Source organism: Misgurnus anguillicaudatus, chromosome 11 (assembly GCF_027580225.2).
Source record: "Misgurnus anguillicaudatus chromosome 11, ASM2758022v2, whole genome shotgun sequence".
Lineage (NCBI taxonomy): Eukaryota > Metazoa > Chordata > Actinopteri > Cypriniformes > Cobitidae > Misgurnus > Misgurnus anguillicaudatus.
This window is the reverse complement of record NC_073347.2, coordinates 4,610,790-4,637,621: the sequence shown is the minus strand read 5'-3', so window position 1 is coordinate 4,637,621 and position 26,832 is coordinate 4,610,790. Positions and strand designations below refer to the sequence as shown.

Below are 26,832 nucleotides of genomic sequence, written 5' to 3'. Positions count from 1 at the left end.
CTTCCGGTTGCGCCGCCATCTTAGACTCAGTGGAGAGTATTAGCGTAGTGTACGCACTTTTCTTAGTGACGTATGACAAATTCGGAGGGCGGGGGGGACAGAGCAGCAGCAGAGAAACCGCTGGATGCTGCGTAAGCGCTCATCCTGAATGCGGATGACTCTAAGATGGTGGCGCTACCGGAAGGTAGTTAATTACGTTAATAACACTTTAAATATGGATATTTCTACAACAACACCGCACGGATTACCCTCAGAAGACCTTTGTTTATCATCCTGGAGCCGTTTGGATTTAATTTGTGAAGGATGGACGCACTTTTTTTGGACTTGAAGGTCGTGGACTATTGCTGGACCCCGTAACATTACATTTAATCAACAGAAAGAACTAAAATATTTTCTAAAATATCCAAAAATGTGTTTGTCTGAAAAACGATGGACATATGCAACTCGGACAGCTTGGGGGTGAGTAAATCATGGGTTTAATATCGTTTTTGGCCGAACTATCCCTTTAACAAAGTGCTTGTGCTATTTGATGATATTTTAATGCAGCATTATGTAAGACTGACTTACAGCTCTCGCGTGTGGTTGAAAAACGCAAATGTCTGTTATCAGTGTTGTAATTACTGTTGTTGTATAGCCTTGCCGTGGGCATGGCAATACATGTGAATTTGTAGACAGAACCACTGAATGCAGAAAGTCATTTGAAGCAGGTAAGGTAGCCTGTGGGTCTGCAAGTACCACGTGACTTTACAGAGTGTGATTGTAGCAGTTAGGAGGTTAGTCAGGTTGCAGCAGCAGAATTCGTCCAGTTAAGAGTTGTTCTTCCACTGAAATTATTTTAGAGACATTATTTTAAGGTTGAAAACTACATAGTGCTGCTTAAAGATGCTTATTTACATTCCTGGAAAAAGTGTCTGACTGCAGCGTTAAAGGAGCGTGCACAACCATCACAGAATCAAATCTTTCCAAAAAGATTAGCGCACAAGTCCTTTAGGTTTAAGTTGTGTATAGCTTATTCGTGATTGTTTAACACAACTGAATAAAACCAAGGTGCATATTTTCATTACACAAAACGTTTTTGTCAGAACTTTCCTAAATAAATTAGCCCGCTCTGCTTCACTTAAGCCCGCATCAGACATGTTATCAGTTTGAGAGAAGCAATGCATGCAGTGAACACGTAGTGAAAGTAGATCTGCACTGAGTGAGACAAAATTTAAAAAGGTAACAAATTACTTTAATATATTATAAAAAAACAATATAATATAGGGCTGGGTGATATGGCATGAAATGTACAGTATATCTCGATATATTATGCTATATCTCATTTTTGACGATGTATATCTCGATGGCTTTGCGTGAAAAATACCCTCCTCAAAAAAACTACCGCAAAACAAATATGCCAAATTCCACAAGGGCTTTTTATTGAAGTGCAAATAGGTAGTTCACGTAGGAACAAAGCGCTTCTGCAACATAAAAAAATCCCTGTATACAAAAATAATAATTTAACTAAAAAAATAAGAAAATATATATTGGCTTCTTTTTATTCAAAAGTAAAACAACTCAACTAAGCAGTGCATATAGGAAAAGGAGTTCTTGTCTCGCAAAGTAATGCCGACTAGGTAAACTGTATCTTGGATCAAGTGTTTTTAGCATGCGTATAAAGCCACGTTGTTCAACGACGGCAATGGGTGCCATGTTCGCCGCTATATGAAATGCCACGGACTCTGTGATGCTACACCACTCTGTCTTTCATTTAATGGAGCGACGAGTTCTGTAGTTCTGGGCTCATTACGGGCGCCGCCATGTTAAATGAGGGGAGAGGGAACAAAAACAAGGAGGCACAGCACACAGAGAAGGCAAACAAGCAAAGTAGCAAAATCAGAATTAAATATAAACATATCGATATACACGATATGCCAAAATCAATTTCGTGGTTTAAAAATATATCGTCATAGTTTAAATACCGAGATATCGCCCACCCCTAATATAATATATAGAAAACACTTCCCTCACAATCCTCTTTTCCACTATTATCCACCGGGTGGTGCTCTTACCCAACTTATAAAACACTTAAGCATCCACTAAGGCCAAACAGTTGATACTCTGTGTATGTTTTGATCATTGCTCAGAATCTGATCTCTAATAAAAGTCCTTTACAAAAATGCCATTATCTCAGCTTTTTGCTTAATATTTGGTCTTTTTGAAGAAACCTACCCATATTTGAGAGGCGATAAATAGAGAATTAATTAATGTAACAGAGTGTCTGTTCTTTCATTTGATTGTATGTTTATATATTTAAAGAAGGCATTAAACTTTTGTGAAAATCATAAAAAATTAAGCAGTGTATTTTAACCCAGGGTTATGAAGCTCTGAAGCAGGGCTAGCATTGCTTTTGTGGTTTTACCCAAATGTGTGCATTGTGAAACGAAGCGGGGTTAGAATGTTATGACTTGATGATTAGCAACACACAGCCAATCAGAAACTGAAGAGCACATACTTCATATCACCATCTGTGTACTGAAAACACCTAAAAAAAAACATCACAGGAGGCTTAACCCATTGTTCAAATTTACTACCCTTTCATAGCCTGATGTTGTCATACTCAATTCTAAATACCGCTCCATTGAGCTAAAATTATGAGGCGTGTCTCAACCGAAAAATGCCTCTCCACTCAATTGGATAGACCTATGACCAATCAGAGCAACGGAGTGTGTGACGTATGTTCAAATGTCGTCTTTTGCAGCCTGACCGAACTGCTAGTAATTTCGCTACAATGATACTAACATCATTGTGATTATACTAAGTCTGAGTTAGCGAAGGTACATCAACACCTACTATGTTTACAACATTTCGTTTACATCACAACATTAAGTATTTACTAAGTCATAGAGTAAGACTATCTCTTACCATTTGTACGTTAGGTGAACTTCATCCACGACGATAGCTACCCATTACGTTGGCTTGAAAAATATCGTAGCCTAGCATGTCCCTCCACTTATTCAGCAGTCACATTTCCGGGCTTACGAAAAGAAGCTGGCAACGACCGCTAATTATATCCATCTCGTCGTGCACGCCGAGTTGCATCGCCGTGATAGCCATTTCAGTTGCTTCTTTAACTTTGTCCTCCATAAGTGCGACCAACTTTTGCAGAATCCCGTAGGAAGGACGGCAAAAACATAAAGAAATGCCTCGATCGCGTTTCTCTGTTCCTCTTTTTAAATCAATGTCTGTCAATATCTTTTAGAACAGACTCAATGTCAGAATCCACACATCTGAATTCTCCAGCGGCAACAATTTCATTGTAAACAGATTCAACACACGCGCTCTTTGGTGACGTGGTTGATACGTTACTGTTGATCATCTGTCCATCATCGTATAAAGCCCGCCCTCACAATTTGATTCGTCGACCAGCTTTGGGACTCGCATAGTAGCTCCTCAACGGAAAAACGCCAGACCGATCTTCCCGTTTTTCAAAATGTGGTGGGCGGGGCTAAGATCGGCTGGCACCCAGGCTAACCCTTTCGTGTTGTTTGGGATGAAAACATCCACAAGGTTAAACTGCTGTAAAAATGTATCAGATTTTTTTTGCATAAATCTGTTAATCAATCTCAGTCCTGGTCAAGACTACCGGATGTTTACAGAATTCAGGGATTTTGGCTCTTTGGTTGAAAAGTTCATAGTGATGTCAATGATTTGAGGAAAAACACACAAAATGAAAGTAATTAGTAATTGTGGACTTTTCAACAGGAAACCACCAAGAATGATAAATCAAGAATGCAGGGTTCACCATTCCTGGTCCTTAATTAGCTGCTTCAGGTGTGTTTGATTAAGCACTGAAAAAAAAAATCCTTTCAATTTACGTAATTTTAATGTGTACATCGGTCCCACATGATCCGATTGTTTAAAACCAAAATAATTTTCTCAAATTAATTTTTATGTGTCAGACCAAAACATTTTAATTACTTTAAGTAGTCTAATAGAAATATGTTGACTCAAAGTGCTATTTCTCTTTACTATAACACATTTATTTTGTAATGTTTAAGTAATTTTATTATGTAAGGGGACTAGATTTTCATCTCTAATTCCAACATGCTTTTTTAATGCTTATATTATGGGATTATGTAACTCTAAAGCAATTTCATTATGTCTCTGGCACCAGAATAATCACCCATAATTATCCAAATGTTATTTATTTCTTTTTAAATACAAAATACATTTGCATTGGCATAAAAAGCAAAGAGTTTTGTACAAATGTTTAGTGATATTGAGGCAAACCACTGCTTTCAGATCATCAATTCATTTAAATCACTACACATTAATTCATTAACAGTCAATTACTATTACAACAATCAGCACATGCAGTACATACATAAAGGGGCAATTTCCCAAACAGGTTGTAGATTAATCCATGACTAGGCCCTAGTTATATTAGGATATTTTTACAAAAATAAAGTTTACAAACAAACCTACCTTACAAAAACAACACTGGAGTACATCTTTAGACAAAACAATGGCACTGATATATGGCATTGCAAAAGTCTGGGACTAGGAAAAGCCCCATCTGTGAAACTGACCCAAATGTTTAAAATAGTTACTATCACAGTAGATTTAGAAGTGCTAAAGCACAAACACTGCATTCCAAAGAGACATGCAAAACAGTAAGTACTATTATTTATAAAATGAATTTACAAACTGGAAAATATCACTCCTTCAGAAAGTCAGAGCTACAGAATTTATAAATTGTTAATAAATTATTCAAAAAAAACAAAATACAAAAAAATTTTCCAAAATCGACTCTGAGCAGCAAACTGTTAATGTATTAATAAGAGAAAACACTTAAAACAGATAAAAAATTCAAAAATGAGCAGCACAGTCTTTCTGATCCTTTCACTGAAAGACAGTTACTCTCAATGCAGTTTGGATTTCCTCAAAAATAAAGCGGAGATCAGGATAGCTCAGGTTTAAGGCATACATCAGCTCAAACACGATGTTGCAACACCTTCATGGCTTCCAGGACTATACAAAGATCCTCTTCTTCATCACAAGAAGCATGTTGTTTGAGAGCACAAATCCCAACATTGGTGTCTTCAAATGACCTCACTGATGCTGACTTCATCCATGCCCTGTACAAAACAAACAAATGTAGTTAAAGAAACAGAAAAAAGGTTACCGTTACAATAAAAGTGTCATTGGAAATTAGTACAATGCAAACAAATATAAATGTAATTATACAGACCCATGTGCATTGCCACAGCATGTTACAATTGGTTACAAATACATGGGTTACAAAGCAAGGCAGCTGCACTGTCCACTGCTCTGGGTGTGTGTGTGTGTGTGTGTGTTCACTAGGTATGCTCCGATAGATCGGCGAATAATGGCATTAAATGACTCGATCGGTGCTCGCTAAATCTGCCGATCTCATAAACCGATCTTTCTGTTTACTTTTGTCATCAAAAGGATCCTGAATGTGGCTGCAATTAAAGAAATTTTTTTACGTAGCACGAGCATTTTTACAACCCTTTGCTCATGTGCGGCGTGCAGATTTGTATGTCTCTCTTTGCCTTTACAGAGATATGTGTATTTTCTATGAAGACGCGCTCCGGTCAACAGCACGAGGCGTCTTCACATCCCCATCAAACAGTGTATACAACACATATCTATCACGGACAATTGCATCCTCATGCCCAAAGTTTATTATTTGCATGCGTTTTATAGTTTTGAGCGTTTAAACTTTAATTTTCCTCACAGCTGCTTGTCTGCTTTCAGCCGCCGCCCACACACACAGCAGCCTGTCATCAGTGCACGTGAACAGAGCGATCTCTCTCTCTCACGTCTTAAAGCTGCAGTAACCTAATTCATCTCTCAATAAAATCACTCTCTGCTCTTGTCTAAAGAACTTTTATACTTCATACGAATGCGTGTATATTTAATTAATACAGTAAAGTCTGTGAAGTGTTTTATTTTCAGTACTTTTAGGAGACATAAGCCTTTTTAAAGCCATATTTAATTTCTCTATGCAGAATAAATATTTGTTGTGCTTATTTATTTGAGTCACTATTAAAACAATAATATACCTAATTACTGCAAGTAATATAACAAAGGCAACATCCGTGGTATTATTTTATTTAGAAAAAATGTAACAGTTACAGTCATCAAAGAGCTTGCATATCAGCTTTAAAAAAATCAGAATCGGTATCGGCCGATCACGAAGATTACAAATCGGTGATCGTATCGGCTGCAAAAATCCTGATCGGAGCATCCCTAGTGTTCACTACACTGGAATGAGTTAAATAAAGAGGCCACGTTTCGAGTGTGTGCTACCACACCTGACAATCACATCAAAAGTGAATTCTCTCATTTTCTCACTCTCATGTTGTTACAGACCTGTATAAATGTCTTTGTTCTGACAAACATGAAGGAAGATATTTATTTTGAGAAATGTTTGCAACCAAACTGTTCATGAGCCCCATTCACTTCAATAGTATTATTTTTCCCCACTATGGAAGTGAATGGGGCTTAGGATTGGTTTGGTTACAAACATTCCTCAAAATATCTTCCTTAGTGTTCATCAGAACAAAGACATTTATACAGGTTTGTAACAACATGATAGGGAGTAAGTGATCAGAATTTTTATTTTTGGGTGAACTACCCCTTTAAATCTTCCCAGGTGTTTTAATGACCCGTGTGCCAAAAGATGTTGTAACTAAAACATACTAAACGTTCTGTACTTCCAACAATGTTTACACATTTTTATGTCAATGAATCTATATTACTTACTTCTGTCATTTGATCATTAATTGTTTGAAGTCTTTTTGCTAGCTGTCATCCTTTCTGATAGAAGAGTTTCTTCAGGTTTTTGGATTGGAGGTCCAGGTGACACGCAGGAACATTAGACAGTAGTGATTCTTTTAAATTCAGCAACCATTGTATATTTGAGTACTGCGAGTAAAAGAATAATACATGTATATTAGTTACAAAAATAAGATATAGCTCCTAAAAGCAGTGCAAAAGTGAAAGAAATGACTTACCAATGCTTTTGATTGTGTAGCGCATGCAAGGATGATGGACCTATAAGAGGAAATATTCAGAGGTGAAATCAACACACAACCTCAAATGATGAAGGTCACACATACACAGAACAATAATGAAATAAGTATTATATCTGTCATAGGACGCAATGTTGGACAAAATGAGATCTTAAAACAACAAGGTTCTCTTCTGAAAACGTCAGCTTTAAGGTGTGGCACTTCAAAGCGGGTTTTTTTTTCAGGTAATATACCAGACGTCACGCGAGACATTTAAAAAAGCTTTTTCTAATAGAATCAAATGTTGCTCGTGGTGTAGCGAAGTCATGAATAACTGACGCGGGTCTGATAATCTGATTAAGCAGACCGTTTGTTTCATACGCAATGTCATTATTAATGTAGTCAATTGATATCATCTGGTAAATTACTTACATGGATAACGTTACTCTGGACAGAATAACTTTTGGTTAGCGTTTTATTTGTCCTGATACGTTTCCATAGAAAAGCTGAGTAAAAAGTGCCTCAAAAGTCAACTCAAAGCTGACAGTTTTCAACTCGGATAAAACTACCGAACGTGAAATAACGTTAAACAGCTGACATTTTTAAAACGCTGTGTTTTTCTTTATGAGCTTGACTGACTGTTAACTTACTCCACCAACCTAATATTTACTACAAGTCATTGCAATGGCTACATATTGTAAACAAAAATAGTCTATCTAGTGAAGATATATCACGTATGAAGCGAACATAAATAAATAATAGAACTTACTTTAATAACGTGGTGTCCGTCTGAGAGAGTTCTTCTTCTGACTGACTGCTGCTGAGTCTTCATTTTGGCGCCCAAAACAAACGATCTTTATTCTTCTTTTATGGCAATCGATGTCCTTCTCATTGAGCTATACTGCCCCTGCTGCTCAGGAGGTGCCGTTTTGCTTGCAAACCCAATTTTATTGCTTTAAGTATTCAATTCAATCAATTTTAATCAATGTGAGAATAATGTGTTCATTTTACATTCAAACAAAACATTTTAATCCTAATCAATTAAATTATGTTTACACAAGGAATATAAATATTTTGTGTTGCATATACATGTTTATTTTATTTAAATTCAAAGACCCACTAAGTCCATTTTTTTCAGTGAGGTTTGAGCTAAACTCTGCAGAGATACCGGCCCTCCAGGAGCAGGATTGGTGACCACTGTTATAAGGTGTCATGGCTTTGCAATCAAAAAATGTTGTTATAATGGAAGGGGCAAAAACAGCCATGAACATTAAATGGGGGAGAATAAAATAAAATCTGATGCTGCACAAAAACTAACAATACATAAAAACTAATGTTTTTACTAATCTTTGACATGCCCAAGACTGTGATAAAAGGTAAAAAAATCCAGGCCACAATCACGTATATTTTGTGGGTTTTTTCTTCAAATTAGTGACATCATTTATGAACTTGGCAATTAAAGAGTTAAAATCCTAGAATTTTTGTAAACATTTAGTAGTTTTGATCAGGACTGAGGTTGATTAACATATTTATGCAAAAAATTGAACAAAAATTGATCTCATACATTTTTACTGCAGTTGAATTTATTGGATGTTTTCATTCCGATCAACACGAAAGGGTAGTTCATTTGCCCATGGTTTATTGTTGAGTTTCCCAAAATATGTTTCAGTATAAGATTTGCCACCAAAAATTATTCCATTTGCTGAAACACAGAGAAAGTTGTGGCCAAATAAAGACTCCAAAACACTCCATAGGGGAAGAAAACATCCCCAACAATACATAAAGGTATGTATGAATTGGATTCATACATATTTCTTTCTTAATACATTACAGAGCCATTTAGTTGTCAGGTATATATACTGGAATGATTTGTTGTCAAAGAGCACTTGATTTGGAGGGTTTGCTAGTCTCTCTACAGTAGCAAAAGAGTGTGAGTGTTGTTTGTGTTGTTGTTTATAATGTTTGAGAAGAAGGTCTGTCTAGCTGTGCCCAGTTCTACATTGAAAGCACGAAGACTGTCCTTATAGATGCTATAATGTACTTTAAGTTTTGTTTTCCGCCACATACGTTCAGCTTTTCTGCATGTTCTTTTCATGTGCTGTACTGCTGTTGAGTTTCTCCAGGGTGATTTTTGTTTTTGAGATTCTGCATGAATCGCGAAAACTTAACGGAAGACCTGGTGCGATTTTCACAGCCCACGACGTAAGTAGGCATTTTTGACAGAGGTGTAAAGAGTAGCTGAAAGCCATACTTGAGCAAAAGTACAAATTCCTTACTGTAAAAATTACTCCACTACAAGTTACAAGTCACCAATTTAAATATGACTTGAGTAAAAGTATTAAAGTAACCCAATTTAAAAGTACTCAAGTATTTTTACTCGTACTGAATGTTGGCTCAAAGATGCACTAGTCCTCAACACAAAGAGACATGGTAGGTCTGGCCAGTAAAAACTAAGAGTTTATTTATGAGGTTTTATTTCCTTATATAGAAAAGAAATCAAACACCTCAAAATTTTGACCTGGCAGAACAAACACAGATTAAACATAGTCATAGTCTTTTGACAAAAATTGAATTAAGTTTTAGTCATATTTTTGTCATCTGAATTGATTTAGTTTTAGTCTAATTTTATTCAACTAAATGCCATGAGATTTTAGTCTAGAAATCTACATTCAATTTAATTTAAACCCATTTAATTTGAGTCTAGTGTCATTGTGTACTTGAATGTGCCATGCTGAAAAATATATAGTTAATGCACTCTGAACTAACATGAACAAACAATTAAAGCTTAAATTTGTATTAACTACACTGTAAAAAAAAATCCGTAGAAATTGCAGCTGAGTTGCCGGTAATTTACCGTAGATTTAAATTTATGTTATTTCCTGGCAACATTTTGTTCAAAGTTAAATGAACATTACACATTTACAAGTCTTTGTCTTTACAGAGTAAAACTAAAAAACAGCATCAAGCAAAACATTCTGGGAAACAAAATCTGAAGCAAAAAACTGAAAAAGGTTGATGATGATTTCTGGTTCCCAGAATGCTTTGCATGAGGCTTTTATTGTATAGTTTTAATCTGTAAAGATAAAGACTTGTTAATATTTAAAATGTATTTAACTTTGAACAAACTCTTGCCAGTAAATAAAATAAATGTAAATCTACGGTAAATTACCGGCAACCCAGCTGCAATAACATTGAAATTTTTACGGACTTTTTTTACAGTGTAACATTAACAAAGATGAATAAATAATGTAACAAATGTATTGCTCATGGTTTGTTCAAGTTGGTTAATACATTAACTACTGTTAACTAATGAACCTTATTGTAAAGTGTTACCAAATATTCTTATATATATATTCTTATATATCCATTATTTAAAAAATTCAAGTAAACTAAAGTTACATTAACAGAAATATGATAATGCATATTAAAAACGTGAAGTTGTTCATTTGAAAGATTAATTGTAAACACATGTAGTACCACCACTATCTCACATTACACTACATTTCTTCCGTCATGCATCCCTCTTTACAGTAAATACATTACAGCATACTTGATTAAATGTGAGGACAGTGAAATTGTACACTTATTATCAATCTTATAATGTACTTAAGTTACTCGGGCAATCATTACAGGACCTCGCTGGTTTATTTTGGCTTATATAGTAAGTTATATCAACCAGCTCAGGTTAGCTGATAAAGTAGCATCAGACTATATAAACATTTGTGCTTGCCTTTGAGTTGCGGGATGACCCTCCTGCAATCGCACATCACTTTTGTTTTGATTGTAGCATCACATGTTTAACAAAGGGTCCCTTGACTGAAGCAAATGTGATATGCATCCATATGTTTGCTCTTTATCTCTTCTCTCAGACCAGACGAGAACTTTTCTCTACAGTTTATGACATACGCAGCACGCAGATGTCCCGCTACGGTGGCTCAACGCAAGCCATTCAGCGTTTGACATCAAAGTACCGCGAGACCAGACTTCTCCATATGCATTTAATTCGCTCTCGCAGTACTTTGATTTCATACGATTGCCCTGCGTGGCGCCAAATGAAGTCCCTCAGTTGTGTGTGTGCGTGTAACCTCGCGACCACAGACTCTATCCATCATCACCCTCTGACACTTTCGTCTCGTTTTTATTTGACGAATAAACAATGTAGTGAGTAACGTTAAGTGTCATTTCAAATGTAGTGGAGTAAAGAGTACAAATACCCAATCAAAAATGTAATTGAGTAGAGAGTAAAAGTTGCCTATATTTTTGATACTCAGTACAAGTACAAAGTAGCCCAAAAAATACTTAAGTACAGTAACGAAGTACATTTACTCAAGTACTTTACACCTCTGATTTTTGACGATATCGAATAATACGCAACTCAATCTGCTGTAATGGCTTTTCTGACCCCGACATGCGCAGTGGGAACCGCCTGTGACGTGAACCGTGAAGGGGTCTATTTGGAAAGCCTATAAATAATTGTAAAAAGAATGCGTGTAAAAAGAGGCGCTCACATTCACAAAATACACGCAAGACACTCCCTTAACAGTAAACTCTGATTACGCATGAGATTATGCGAGTATCTGGCAAAAGCGAGCGTCTATTTTATCATAAACCCTTTAGACGCATCTGCATCAGGCACTTATTTTGACAAGGCACGTGATGCACACAGGATCTCTCAAAGCGCAGAACACATATTTTGAAATTACAAACCACACACATGACGGGCTACATACATGTTGTGACGAACTTCGCATTGAGCGCCTTCGAAAAGAGAAGTCACCGCTGCCACTGTAGATTAGTTAGTCACAAATGAGTGACATAAACCCTTCACGATTCGTATCATGGGTGGGTTTATCGCAATCTTTTGGTTCAGCTTGTAATATCGTTATACCCCTAAGGAAATGTAAAACCATGAATCAAATAATTCAACAGTGTCAGCTCTTACAGCGTTGTGATCTGTTTGTATGTGGTAGGTGGACTGCCTGAGTGTCTGACGGATGGTGTGGATGTTATGAGTGAATTGGAGAAGCAAGAAATGAAGATTCTTCAGGAGGTCCTTAGGTAACTTCACCTCAACACCTGACCCAGACCGCATGTCAACAAAAGATTGATTCCATTCAGAGTAAATTAATAAGTATATAAAAACCCTAATGCAAGTTAAGCAGCTTAACCTAAATGATGAACGAGTACACTGTAAAAATGCAGCATGAAGTTAAAACAACTTGTATAAGTTACAGTCATGGCCAAAAGTGTTTGCATCCTTGGTAAATATGAGCAAAGAAAGCTATACAAAAGAATCTACAATGTTTCATAATCTGCCACATGGCATATCTCCAGTGAGGTGTTAAAGATATCTGTAAACGCTGAAGAAAGCTGATCAACAAGGTACTTTAGGGCAGATGGAGATACAGAGTCCGGTTCTGTCTCTTAAAGACTCTGGGGCTGTTTACACTTGGTATTAAGATGTGTTTTTGTCGATCGGATCACAAGTGGATGAGAGAGACACATTCTGTTTACACATTTATTTAAATCCGATTTATTTAAATACATCTCTTTTGTCCACTTTCGTCCACTTCTGTCGTGATTACTTTGAGGGGACTTTTATAGTACATAAAAGTCGTTCAAAAAGCCGACGACATATCTTTCTCTTTTTCTTTTTTTTTTTAAATAACTACAGTTTTGGTTTAAGCATATGAACCTCTTGTTCATGCTTATGCTGACCGATGCTGACAGATAATTGCTGTTTTTGACATGCTGACAAAACCATGATAATGCTGATGATAACCGTGATCATTTTGGTCACTATAATCAAAATACAGTAGGATTTTTTCATACTGTTATATCTAATTGATACTTCTTGATAATTTTAGAGTCATCAAGGAACTTTTGACATTCTTTATTTAGTTAATCTTTTAAAGGAGTCATAGCGTGAAAATATGACTTTTTTCATGTTTAAGTGCTGTAAGTGTCACCCCAGTGCTTCTGTCAACCTAGAAAACCCAAAAAAGAATAAGCGTGTGAAAAAATAGGTAGTTTAAATTTTGCATGTTTTGTGATGTAGCTAGAAAGGCTACTTACAATAGTACCACCCCTTAATCTGGACTATCCAACCACAACACTGCCATTAAGGAGAGAGAGAGAGAGAGAGAGAGAGAGAGAGAATAATTGACAATTTCAACAAACTATCATAATTGTGATCAGTGTTTGCATTTTATTAGGTCATTTGCATTTTAAAGGACACACCCTAAAACGGCACATTTTTGCTCACACCTACAAAGTGGCAATTTTGCTATAATGCTGTAATAAATTATCTGTGGGGTATTTTGAACTAGAACTTCACATACAGCCAAAGTAACCATATCAGGAAAAATGCTTTATTGTTTAATTGATTTACGAGATTATTGCACTTCAGCGCTTAATTTTAAAGTAATGGATGTAATTGCTGGATTTGTGTTCTCCTGCAGGAGGTCAAAGGAGGAGTATGAGCTGGAGGCAGCTCACAGGATAGAGGAGAAAGAAGAAGTGGCCTCCACATCCAGCAGTTTATCTGAGACGTTACAGGGAACCGCCGTGACACAGCAAATAAACAGTGTAAGAGACATGCTGTCTGTGATCTTGTGCATCGTTCTGACAGTAATACTGATGCTATACTGACTGTGTAACTCTCCACAGATGAATGGCACTTCAGAAGATCAAGAGCTGAAGGATTCAGATACTGCAGCAGTGAAGAGTTCAGACAAACCGACTTCATCATGTGAGATTCAGATCTATGTCTTACTGTTCTTCCGTGTTGCTCTAACACGGCTCTGAAATCTTCACCTTTGAAGTCATTGTAAATGAGCTAATATACATATGTATCTGGGAACTCTATCAGTTAAACTGTACAATAATACAACAAATTACAATTAAAATCATCAACATTACTTTGCAGAATATTGCTATTGCTGCCATTTTTAAAAAAAGCATAAGACAAGAATAAAGGGCTGTTCACATTATAACAATAACTAAAAATATAGTTTTTAACTATTTATTAAAGGGAATAGAAGAGTTAACACCACTACTATAACGATAAAGATACAATGAACGATAGCGTGTGTAACTTTGAGCGTGTGTTTTTTTTTTCAACTGATGTGCGATAAACCATTGGCAGCCAATCAAATCTATTTAAACTTCAAGTGCACATGCATTTAAAATGACAGATGACACAGTGGTACAGCATGCAAGAATGAATTAACAAAGTTATCTTTATTGTCCAGTGATGTGGACACTAATATAGTTATTGTTATAATTAATGTTATAGTTATCATTAGAGTGTGAATGGCCCTTAAAGGGATAGTTCACTCAAAAATGAAAATTCTGTCATCATTTACTCACTCTCATGTTGTTACAAACCTGTATAAATGTCTTTGTTCTGATGAACACAAAGGAAGATATTTTGAGAAATGTTTGAGAAACAACCAAGTGCAGGAATTCACGTCACATGTCTTTCCAAGATATTTATGGTATCTGTGTGATCGCACACACAGATTCCGGCAAATCATTGGCAGTGTGAATGAACCAAAGTTTAACGATCCCGGATTCATTTCCTGTGTATTTTCCGTAATGTCGGTGTGAAAAGTGCTTTAGATTCTTGCTGCATGTATATGATCTGACAGTTAGGAAATGCCTCAAAGCATCTGATTGGCTAAACAATGTGGGATCAGTGTTTGATCATGATTGTGTGTGTATGTTTGGACAGGTAAAGAAAAACTAGCTGCTGTGAAGGTTTCTGCACCTGGATCTGCCAACTGTACGACTTCAGAGAGCCTGAAAGACACTGAGAGCTCCAAAGGTTTCACTGTGAGAATCTCACCCATTTACTCTGTCCATGTGTCTTATCTTATTTCATTACATCACTTCTTAACTACATTACTGCTTTAGGGTTACTTAATCATTCTTCACATTTATATGATATCTGCATATAGTTAATATATTATATTATACAACAGTTCTTTCTGGTTCTCGAATCTGATTGGCTAAGAGCTATGCGATATTGTACTGATAACGGCACAGTAACCGCTTCACCTTTCGTATCATACCTAGTGAATGGAGGTCCTAAACAGGCTCATCTCTGAATGGAAAAACACAGACGCACTGTTTTTAAACACTCTCCGTGTGTCTTATTAGTTCACTAGCTCGTAAATCAGTCTGTGAATCCCCAATCGGAAGTTATTATTCCGTTAAAGATCAGCGCTCTTGGATGTTACGTTAAACTTAATTGAAATTAATGTCTTGTCACATCGTGTGGACGATTAACACTTGGAAAGAGGAATATAAACACTCGGTTTTTCTTCTGGAGCTATATCTCTTATCAGAACGCGAAAACACAGTGGAACTGCAGGTAAGCACCGCAGCTTTTAAATGTGGACATTGATCATTTATTTAATCGCGACGTGACTATTAAAACATGTTATGAGATATCGCCACTGGTATAATTATAAGCAGCATGCAAAAACATCTCTCTGACACTTATAAAAAACAGTTTTATATAGTACTGACAAGAACAAAGTTTAATAATAATAATCGAGTGCTCGTATCGCGTTAAGAGTAAATGGGAAAGCAATAGTAACATTATATAAGTATAGTTTTATTAAATTTTACCTCGCGCCAAAACAATAACAACACAAAAGACACTAAATATGAATAAGAAAACAAGTACTAGTTTGATCATGACACCAAATACTGCTGATTTGATCTCATTTTGACCATCAAAAACAAACACGGCGAATATCAGAGCCAGGGAATCCCTGTCAGAGATGTAGCCCAGAGAGGGCGGTGGTCAGCGGGGCGAGTAAACACTGACGTCCGCTCATGCTTTGGTTCTCATTCGTACCGAATCTCACTAAGCAAACGTTCAAACAGGCGCTATCTTTACTAATCGACTGTAGATTTAAATATAATAAATATATATTCTCGACTGAACTAATCTTAAAACTACACTTTGTGACCAAGAAACGTTAATATAAGGAAACGCATATCCGTCCATTTAGTTATTATGAGATTCAAAGCAGCCGAAAGTGTTACATGTCATTCTGGCAGCCCTCAAATCCGTGGCGGAAGAAGAAGTTCTCAAACAAAGAGGCTTTTAAAATAACTCCGTTGTTGTTTTCGTTTTTCAAACGTGTGCCGTCGAACTGTTGTATAAAAGCAATATCGCTCTCGGAGTCGTGTGATATAGCTCTATATCATCACGGCTGTGATTAGGCCAGAGGCACGAGGCCGTAGCTATATCACACTCCTACTCAAGCGATATTGCTTAAGTATTTTACATTCAAAACTTATCAAAACTATGAAATATGACAACTATGTAATTATTGAAATCATGTTGACCAGTGACCAGTGTTGGGTGTAACTAATTACTAAGTACTTAGTTACTGTAATTTAATTAAATTTCCCTCGAAAAGCAAAGTAAGGGATTACTCTTATTTTTCTTGTAATCTAATTACAGTTACTTCTGATGTAACTAAATACTGTGTATGGACTGTAGAACAATTATGTTTATTATAATAAATAGTGGATTTAACATGGTTTTAGTTTACAATTCTCACTATTAACTGGTTGATTATTAGCATTAATTTCACTGAGATGTTGGCTGTTTATTATTTATTTATTATTAAATACATATTAATGCCTGATTCTGCAAAACCTTATTCTACATTTTTAACTCTCCCCATTTCTACCAATACTTAAAAAAACAACTAATTTATTATTAATAAGCAGTAGTTGGAGTATATTGAGGCAAAAGTAGTTAATAGTTAGTTAATAAAGAGAATAGGACCCTAAAGTGGGAGCAGAATAATTGATGTACTTTTATATATTGTTTCTTCGAGCCATCCTTGTGTCATGTATTAAATAGGATTTAGAAAAGTAATTAGTAATAAGTAATTAAATACTTTTTTGAGTAACTTACACAACACTCGTTGTGACTAAAGAAAACTAAATCATTGGTAAATTTGATCATCATCAGTCACCCTTTGTCTAGAATTTGCAGAAATCTTGTTGGTATGTTAGACAGAAGGAGATGACACGAAAGTAAAACCAACATGGTGTTTATTAAAACATATAACACAAATCTACAGTGGTGATGGTAAATGGCAGATATGAATGAATGCAGATGGTGGAACAAGCAACTCCAAACACAAACACTTCTTGACAGTCACAAAATAACAAAGAACACTTTCCTTAAACGTAGACAATAGACAGACGATGATGAAAACAATCCAACAATGACAATAATTGTAATCCAAAGGTTTGAGGAAGAGAGTCAGGCAATATCAGGATACACTCGGATGAGCTGTGCGTTTAATGTGAACGGATGGGGAATGAGTGTGTGAGGCAGTCCTTTTATACTGCGGTCAGGTGATTGTGAACATGTGACGGTGATTAGAATTCAGGTGACGCAGATCATTGAGGAGGTTGAGTGAGCAGCCTGGTGAATCCGTAACAATTGTGATATTGGGCCAGATTTACGCTAGCACAAACCATCATTTTGTCGTTAAATAATGACGGTCAGGATTTACTAAAGATGCGCAGTGGATAATTGGTGCTGAAAAGGTGTGGTCTAGTTATTTTTGCAACTGATCTTATTGCATATGCATTTCTAGGAATTTCCCTTTTGGGAGGAGATTATTTAAATGATTCATGATTTACTAATGTTTGCGCATGTGATAATAGTGGTATTTGTTTCATTATTTAACGCTGAAAAAAGCATGTCTTAAATCATTTAATGTAGGAAGAAGAGGGACTACAGCAGCGCTCTGAGTATCTGAAGGCACAGAGAGATAAACTGCAGGCTCTGAAGAAAGATCAGACACTAAAGAACACCACAGAAACAACTCCTGTGACCCCGGACCCCAGACCCCTCACACAGGTACAATACTCATCATCTAAACTTATTTGAACTGCTCTTCTATGTTTTGTGTATATATCAGCATGCAGTTGGCATGTTTTACTTCCTAGTTCATGCTCATCTTTATGATACGATCAGACAACACAATACGATGGTTTAGTTTTTATAATTAACAAATTTTTATTGATTCTCAAATACTTTCCAAAATATACAAACCATCTGTACAGAATCAAAACATTTCCCCTGGTGACAAATATCTAATACAATTGACTATACAATTCAACAGCCTTGAGTTAACTGCAAATATATTACAACCTGTGTTGGGTGTAACTACTTACTAATTAAGTAGTTACTGTAATTTAATTACTTTAAATTACTGGGAAAAATAAGAGTAATCACTTACTTAAATACAGTTACTTCTGATGTAATTGAAGTAAATACTGTGTATGGACTGCAGATCAATTATATATGATAACAATAGTGGATTTAACATAAAAATATTGGGGTGATTTCCCGGACAGGGATTAGCTTAAGCCAGGACTAGGCCATAATTTAATTAAGAAATATAACTAGTTTTAACAAACATGCCTTACTTGTGTGTTGAATTGAGGCACTGATGTATTTTAAGATATGTCAGTGCAATTTGTTATCAGTTTCAGCTCTTACATTTTTTTTTTTAGTCTAGGACTAGTCTAATCCCTGTCCGGAAAAACCGGCCCTTAAAGTCTAAGGTTAAAATGCATGTTTTTTATGTATCCTCACTTTAAATACACTTTACACTTTAAAAAATAATGGTAACACTCTAGTGTAGTTTACAATTCTCACTATTAACTAGTTGGTTATTAGCATTATTATTACTGAGATATTGGCTGTTTATTAATACTTAAAAAGCACATATTAATGCCTGATTCTGCAAAACCTTTTTCTACATCCTTAATCCCACCCAACCCCCACCAATAATTAAACTTGACAACTACTTAACTAAGTATTAATAAGCAGTAATTAGGACTATATTGAGGCAAAAGTAGCCTGACATTGTCATACTCAATTCTAGTCAGAATTTGAGTCTGATACCGCTCCATTGAGCTAAAATTATGAGGCGTGTCTCAACCGAAAAATGCCTCTCCACTCATTGGATAGACCTATGACCAATCAGAGCAATGGAGTGTGTGACGTATGTTGAAATGTCGTCTTTTGCAGCCTGACCGAACTGCTAGTAATTTCGCTACAATGATACTAACATCATTGTGATTATACTAAGTCTGAGTTAGCGAACGTACATCAACACCTACTATATTTACAACATTTCATTTATATCACAACAATAAGTATTTACTAAGTCATACAGTAAGACTATCTCTTACCATTTGTACGTTAGGTGAACTTCATCCACGACGATAGCTACCCCTTACGTTGGCTTGAAAAATATCGTAGCCTAGCATGTCCCTCCATTTATTCAGCAGTCACGATTCCGGGCTTCCGAAAAGAAGCTGGCAACGACCGCTAATTATATCCATCTCGTCGTGCACGCCGAGTTGCATTGCCGTGATACCCATTTCAGTTGCTTCTTTAACTTTGTCCTCCATAAGTGCAACCAACTTTTGCCGAATCCCGTAGGAAGGACGGCAAAAACATCTTTCCGATCAACAAATGCCTTGATCGCGTTTCTCTGTTCCTCTTTTTAAATCAATGCTCTGTCGATATCTTTTAAAACAGACTCAATGTCAGAATCCACACATCTGAATTCACCAGCGGCAGACATTTCATTGTAAACAGATTCAACACACGCGCTCTTTGGTGACGTGGTTGATACGTTACTGTTGATCATCTGTCCATCATTGTATAAAGCCCGCCCTCACAATTTGATTCGTCGACCAGTTTTGGGACTCTCATAGTAGCTCCTCAACGGAAAAACGCCAGACCGATCTTCCTGTTTTTCAAAATGTGGTGGGCGGGGCTAAGATTGGCTGGCACCCAGGCTAAGGCAAAAGTAGTTAAAGGTGCAATTTGTAAGATTTTTGCAGTAAAATATTCAAAAACCACTAGCCCACTATTATATATTTTATCCAGCTGATTACTTAAAATATCTGTAATGTTTTCAACTACTTGTAAATTATGAGAAAATTGTCATTCTAAACAGTGTTACAGGGCAGTGCAGTCGCCTGTCAATGATGTTAATATCCATATCCACCTTTTCTGACGTAAAAACCACATGACAACAGCGACGTGGACAAATGCGGAAGTAATAGCGTCTGTCGGGCCACTCGCTTGTTTATGGTAAGGTTGTTAATCTGAACACTTTATTCTGTGCTATGTTAACACCAGAGTATGTGAGCGGAGTGGAGTGGAAATAATTAATTTCATAATAACTCCGCTCTGGGTGTATAATATTCTGCTCCTCGCTCCCTCCCCACGCCCTCTTTAGTAACGCCTCACTCCGTGTTTGCTCCATTCTAAAATTTAATTCTCTTTTGAAACAAAACCAACCTTGTTGGCTCGTTAAAATATCAGAGTCCATTGCAGTTCTGCAAAATGTGCAATTTATTGTCCAACTCTAATAAAGCATATGGCATAACTGTGTCAAGGACCGCGCTGTAGCAAGGTAAATGCCGCAAATTATTTGCAAATTTAAATGGCTTTTTCTTTTTTTCTGTGTTGGTGGTTTAGGTTGTTAAAGCTGTATTAATACCGACCTTTAGATTTTCTTTTCAAGTGTAAGCAGAAAACTTTTCTTGACTAGGGGTGTCACGATTCTCCAAATCCTCGATTCGATTATATTTTCGATTCTAAGGTCACGATTCGATCCGATTCTCGATTTTTACATATTTTTTATATGGCATATAATTTAGACAAAAATGATATGCCATTATTTATTATTATCGTTATAATACTTTAACATTAACATGCACATTGCACAACTCGCATGGGGGTTTGTGGGCTTCACTTAACGCGAGAGCTTGTAGAGAGAGGATTCCTTTTTGCACGCACATGGACTAGAGATGCGCGGTTGGCAGTTACATGGATCGGGCGGATGACGTGACGAAAAATAATATTTTAATTAAATTCGGGCGGGTGCCGGATCGACTGCTAGTTATTAGCTGTGTCCTTCTAAGCATGCGACCTCTCTGTCTTTCATAGTGGCAGCCTCAGAAGTTCAAGAAAATAACTGAAATGAGACGGTCTAGCCTTCTGAGGACCCAAAATTTGCGTCACCTGCTGCACACGCCCCCAGTAGCCCCCACCGCGCCTGTCACCAGAAAACAGCGGAGACATTTCTGACTTAAAATAAATATGTAATCAGAAAAATATTAATTTATTTTAGAACATATGACACATTGATGTAGATTAATCTATTCAACAGCATATAAAATAATCAACCTAGAAATATACGCAACATAAACAGAATAATATTAACACAAAACATAACTTATAATACTAAAACAGTGACAAGAAAGTTTTCTAATAAATACACACTTTTATTTAATAAAGCTTTTAATTGTTTGGGATATCCTCGGCTGTTAAGGATACATTCGTTCTATCATTAACAGCGCGGAGAAATGAGGACGCATTTTGACACAGCTCTTATCAACGCCGGCGAAGGGTACGTCACAAACTCAAAAAATGAGAATTAAAAACAAAGGAAATAGAATGTCAAAAGGGTTGCCTGGAATAAGTTTTACAAAGTGGTAAATCAGGATGACACCAGTGCAGGCCATGTAATTTGTGCGTTTAATTTAGGCTATTTATTTATTTATTTATTGTCCCTGTGCGCCGATCGGAGACGGAGTTCACTGCTGATATTCAAGAGATTTCTAGTCTCGCGGCTGTCATCAGCAGCGCCTTGCATCGCCCAGTCAGCGGATGGCGGGCGGGTGCAGTTTTGAAAACTGGTCAGAAACGGTGGTGCGCATGGATGGTGGACGGATGATGAGTTTTGTTATGCGGTTGCGGATGAAATAATAGTCCATCCGCGCATCTCTAACATGGACTTAATGCACATGGACTTAATGCGCGTGTCTTGGACTCATAGCATCTGAAATAAATCCAGCATAATAAGCAGCTGCGCTTCTCTCTGTCTCACGTGCACGTGCTCGCATCTGTCCGAAGTCTGAACATAAACTAAAGTAGTAATCCTTACGTATTTGTTCAGTTTTATGCGTTTCATGCGAGCTGAGGAAAACTATCCTTTTGTTTAAAATATAAGTTAACCCGCTGCATCTTTGCGCCTCCCTCACTATCGCGCACGTGCAGAGAGCTGCACTCTGTCCAAAGTCAGATCACTGTTAATCCTGTTTATGATATGCATTTCAAGGAGTTAGCAATACATCCCTCGTTTTTAAAATATGATCGCGTTCCACTGGACAGATGTTTTTAAAGGCATCTCTGAGAGTTTTTTTTCCTCGCTTGGCAAGCCGACCGGACGTGAAATGGGGGCGTGGCAGCATCGACGATCCCATTTTTTAATTCGAAGTTCGAAGCTGTGACTTAATTTCGATCGATTTCGATTTAAAATCGAAATCGTGACACCCTTATTCTTGACACGTTTTAAGATTACACAAGGAATCTTTTGATGTTGTAATCACCTCCCCACACCCGCGTTCTTCTTTGTCATCATTAACTTTTAAAATACATTTGTATTTTCCCCCCTTGCACTGTAGTATTTCAGAAACTCTTTATTTCTGTCTTTCTTTAACTGTGCTTATTAATAACTTATGAATTCATCCATCATAATGCAAAGGCAGAAATCACGAGGGGGTCAGTAAAATATAAATATAGTTAAACAATACAAGACAAATGCAAAATATATGTTTAGAAACATTTTCAGTGCCCCTCTCTTGTCTCACAGTGTTTTTGGTTCTTGCTCGTGATTGAGTGATAGTGGAGCTTTTTCAGAGCGAGAGAAAATCACGACGCTCCGACATTCAAAAAATCCGCTCCTCGCTCCTGGCAAAATCACGCCACTCCACTCCTTGCTCCGCTCCCACGCCGCGCCGCTCACATACCCTGGTTAACACACCATTGTATTGGACTAATACTGTAACATCTATGACTAACAATTGCGTCTTAAACATTACATGAAACCTTACATAATGAAATAAAACGATGTCATCAAACACAGCATTTATAAAACTTGATTACCTCATCCGTTATTTCTTGTTTCCATCTGATTGATGTTCATCAGCGGTTGAGTTAAAGACAACAAATCCCATCATTCCACCCTGCTTCAGAGCATCTGAACATCTGAGCATCTACATTAGGGGTGTGACGAGATCTCGTGCGACGATTTCTTGTGGAGGTGAAATGCTGGCCGTTTCTCAAATAAAAGACTGCATCCTTCGGAGGTCGCATTTTTAAACGGCATTTACTTCATAAAGTCTTATTAGAGACTATTAACAATTATAAAGTTTACTAATTATTGAATTAATCGCAAATTGTTGTAATATGCTCACGACTTGCGAATGTAATGCTCAGTCAATGATCTGAAATAAACCTTGATGACGTATGCAGCCTGCATATGCGACCTCCGGAGGATGCAGCTTTCTGTTTGACCCTTTTAGGGGCCAGTTACACCAAAAGCGTTTATGGCAGTTGCAGGCGCCTTTTTTGAATGATATTCTATGGGCAGGGAGCGTTTGCACGCTGAGCGCCTTGCGGTTTTTGCCGCCGGCCGCAGCACGCGCCTTTGAGGGAACGGTGAGAGTGGAGAAGCGCCCGACGTCATTCTTGTCTTTCCATTGTCCAATCGAATGAGGGGAAAGACGGGCCTTACGTTGTGGTGAGGGAAGTTTACAGTTGCTTTGAAGAACTGGACTCCACTCGCTCACTCTCTCCTGCATGTTTCTGCACCTCTCACCCCCAAACAAGGTCAGAGCAAGCGTCCTCTTTTTAAAGTTTCTGCTAATATGACAGTTAACAGCAAAAGAGCGCACACTTCAATATTTGGTTGACAAGATTGATTGAATATTTGATTAAAAATCCACGTCGCACTGCTGGTTTTTAAAAAAAGGCAGTGTGTCGCGCCCATAAACAGTAAAAGAAATGGACACAGAAACCCCATTGGATTCAATGAAGACAAGTGAAGTCAATTAGAAACACGCACTTCCTGGGGGTCGAGTGTACTGCGCAGACTCAAACTGAGCTTGATGACGTAGATGTCACGTGAGCAACCGGTCTGACAATTGTAAGTCTTCTAATAGCCGTGCCAAGAGAAATCTCAATCACCCACCGAATCTTGCAGAGACGGTGAGCGTGAACAGGAACACATTTTGGTACGTATTCTGATTAATAATCTCCCTTGACTTTATGCGTCCATGTCCACCCGATTGCCTCATAAACAGTTAAAGATTGCCTATGAGCTTCTCCTCCTGTCCATACGGTAATTTCTCTACTGTACGACAGAGAGTCGCAGGTTATGACGCAATCGTTAGCCTATTTTTACAAAAACTGCTTCTACTGGGCCATAACGTAAGATACATGGTAATGGAGCCTTTTATATATTTTCGTGTTTCTTTAGAAATAATTAATGGACAAATGAAGTCTTAAAACGCATCAGATGTAAAGTAATTCACTGTCAAAGTGACCCCAAAATGAATGGGAGTCAATGGAATGCTAACAGCAGGTGGGGGTCGGCTAATCAATGGCGGAACCCAGGGAGGCTTCAATAAAATATGAAACCCTGCCCCCTGGTCGCGCCTTGCGTTTCGAAGCGTTTAAAGCGCGGTTGGTGTGATTAGCCCCTTACAGTGCATGCATTATATTCTCTTTTACTGCATTTGCTTTTTTGTTTGGGTTTCCAATAATGTTCGTTTGGGAACTCGTATGAAGGCTGAGACGCGCTGTGTTCGTTTGTTGATCAGTGTCAGATGTGAAGTCTCAGCAGATTAAACCATCACAGAGTTTACATGATTTAATGTCTGCATGTTCTTGCTCAAAAATGACAGTGACTGTATCATTTTTTATTGTAAAGAAATGGACATATATTAAATATTTAAATGGATTTAAACATTGTTTGGCTAAAAATAAGCGTTTCTCTCCGTCTAAAGTGAAAGTGAAGATAGTGTGCGCGAGACGAGTCCTCTATCGCCCCCTGCAGGCATTTGTTATAATATATACATAATGCTTTTTATTTATACACCACAAATGTAATGTGTTTGTTAATGTTGTTTAATGTAACTTGGTTTTAATACTTTATTTGAACCAATTGTTATTGCATCTTCGTTATTATGTCATTTTAAAGGCTACTGCTCACTTGGGTATATTTTTATCACCCAAAAATAACAAATACCTTCATTATCAGTTAGAAAAATAATTGTTAGGGCCAGTCCTTGATTAGTTAAAACATTTAAAAATAACATGATTTCAGTTTCTTATTCATTTATTTTATCATTGAGGGTTTCTTAAAAAGTGTAAAAATATAGTCTCGTTCTAGTGAACCCAATCTCGTGTCCCGTCTCGTCTCGTGGATTAAGTGTTTCGTCACACCCCTAGTCTACGTCATTCTTATTGTTTTGATTGTGCTCTAGCGGCGGATTCTACAAATTGTATCTTTAGTAGTTAGTAAATAGTGAGAATTAAACCTTGAAAATAATAATTTATGTACTTTTATATGATTTCGAGCCATTTTAAGCCTATCTTTGTATCATTTACTAAGTAGGATTTAGAAAGTAATAAGTAATTAAATATTTTTTTCTGATTGAACCCTCAGCGTCAATGGTTTTGACACCATTCTGTTAAGTTCCACTCAGTGCTTGAATTGAATCAAGTCTTATGGGGGTCCCCATCATGACATAGCAGCAAACCCAAAATGGCAACACATTACTACCTTTGAACACAAATGTATGATTTATGTAACATCGATACAAGGAAAAGCAATCCATAATTTACAGACTTAAACTAGATCAGAATTTACCTTCATAACAAAAAAAACGTGTTTGTCAGCATTATCTTTAATAAAATAAGAATATCTGAATAAGAATATCTGAGGGGACCCCCCAAAGTATAATTTTGACTACTTTTATGCCTTATGGGGTTCCCGGATCCCCATACACTCCCCTCAATTCGAGCACTGGTTCCACTTCATGTAAAGTCATCATATGGCTTTTGAAAACTTGTAACGAGAGTTGTTTGTAATTTTGTTTCTTTGTCAGTTAATGCAATACATTTTTTTGGGACTGTGTGTTATGTTTACTTTGGTTGGGGTGCAGGTTAGGTGCTTTCAAACTATAAAACTATAAATATTTAACAATTATTTCTACTTTTACAAATGCAAAAAATAAATGCGTATTGCTGTGATGCATAAGATAAACAACAGAAATCCTGCTGGGTGCTGAACAAGCTTCAGTGTGTGGTTAAATTGAGATTGAGAATGTGTACTTATTGTTTGTCTTGTTGTTGTTTTTTTAAAGGAAATGTCTGTTGAGGAGAAGAAGAAGTTGCAGAAAAGAAAACACCTTGCAGAGAAACTGAAAGAAGAAGTGATCAAAAAATAATGTTGAGATTTATAGCAAGAAATGAACTATACTGCCGTGGAGCTTGAGATTACGGTTTTATTGTTGCACCTCATCCAAAAGAATCAAGTATATAGTTTTCTATGACTTAATTTATATTTTTTGTCTAGTTATGCCAACTCTATGAATTGTCTGACATTATCTTCAACTGTTTTTTAGAACTTACCTATATAACACCTTTAAAATGATATTCAGTCAAACTGGCTTTGTGCCAGGCATGTTAAATTACAATAAATGTTAAACGGTGTCCTTGCATGATCTGTTTATTAATCCAGTGACTGTTTTACTGTATTGCATTATGTGGTCAGCGCAGAAGTGTACGCTTGCATACTATTTAATATGTGCATATTTCACTACACAGATGTACAGATGATTTGTGAAATGACTCAATAAAGTTTTATTTTAAGTAATCAGCAAA

The 26,832-nt window shown here is 36.8% G+C and overlaps 1 protein-coding gene and 1 long non-coding RNA gene across 2 annotated transcripts in view; one reads left to right on the top strand and one right to left on the bottom strand.

Annotated features, from left to right (window-relative positions):
* cfap36 (cilia and flagella associated protein 36) overlaps positions 1 to 26,832 on the top strand; it is a 34,572-nt gene extending 7,740 nt beyond the window's left edge. The window contains exons 5-10 of the mRNA XM_055170701.2: positions 11,993 to 12,080; positions 13,484 to 13,610; positions 13,692 to 13,773; positions 14,758 to 14,858; positions 17,791 to 17,928; positions 26,313 to 26,832. Of these exons, the coding sequence (XP_055026676.1) occupies positions 11,993 to 12,080; positions 13,484 to 13,610; positions 13,692 to 13,773; positions 14,758 to 14,858; positions 17,791 to 17,928; positions 26,313 to 26,396 (620 nt within the window). The 3' untranslated portion in view covers positions 26,397 to 26,832. The remainder of the gene's footprint in view (positions 1 to 11,992; positions 12,081 to 13,483; positions 13,611 to 13,691; positions 13,774 to 14,757; positions 14,859 to 17,790; positions 17,929 to 26,312) is intronic.
* LOC129453503 (uncharacterized) lies at positions 4,877 to 8,427 on the bottom strand. Its single transcript, XR_012372283.1, has 4 exons — positions 7,792 to 8,427; positions 7,026 to 7,065; positions 6,775 to 6,936; positions 4,877 to 5,120 (listed from the first exon to the last, which is right to left on the bottom strand). It is a non-coding gene; the product is annotated as an uncharacterized lncRNA (long non-coding RNA).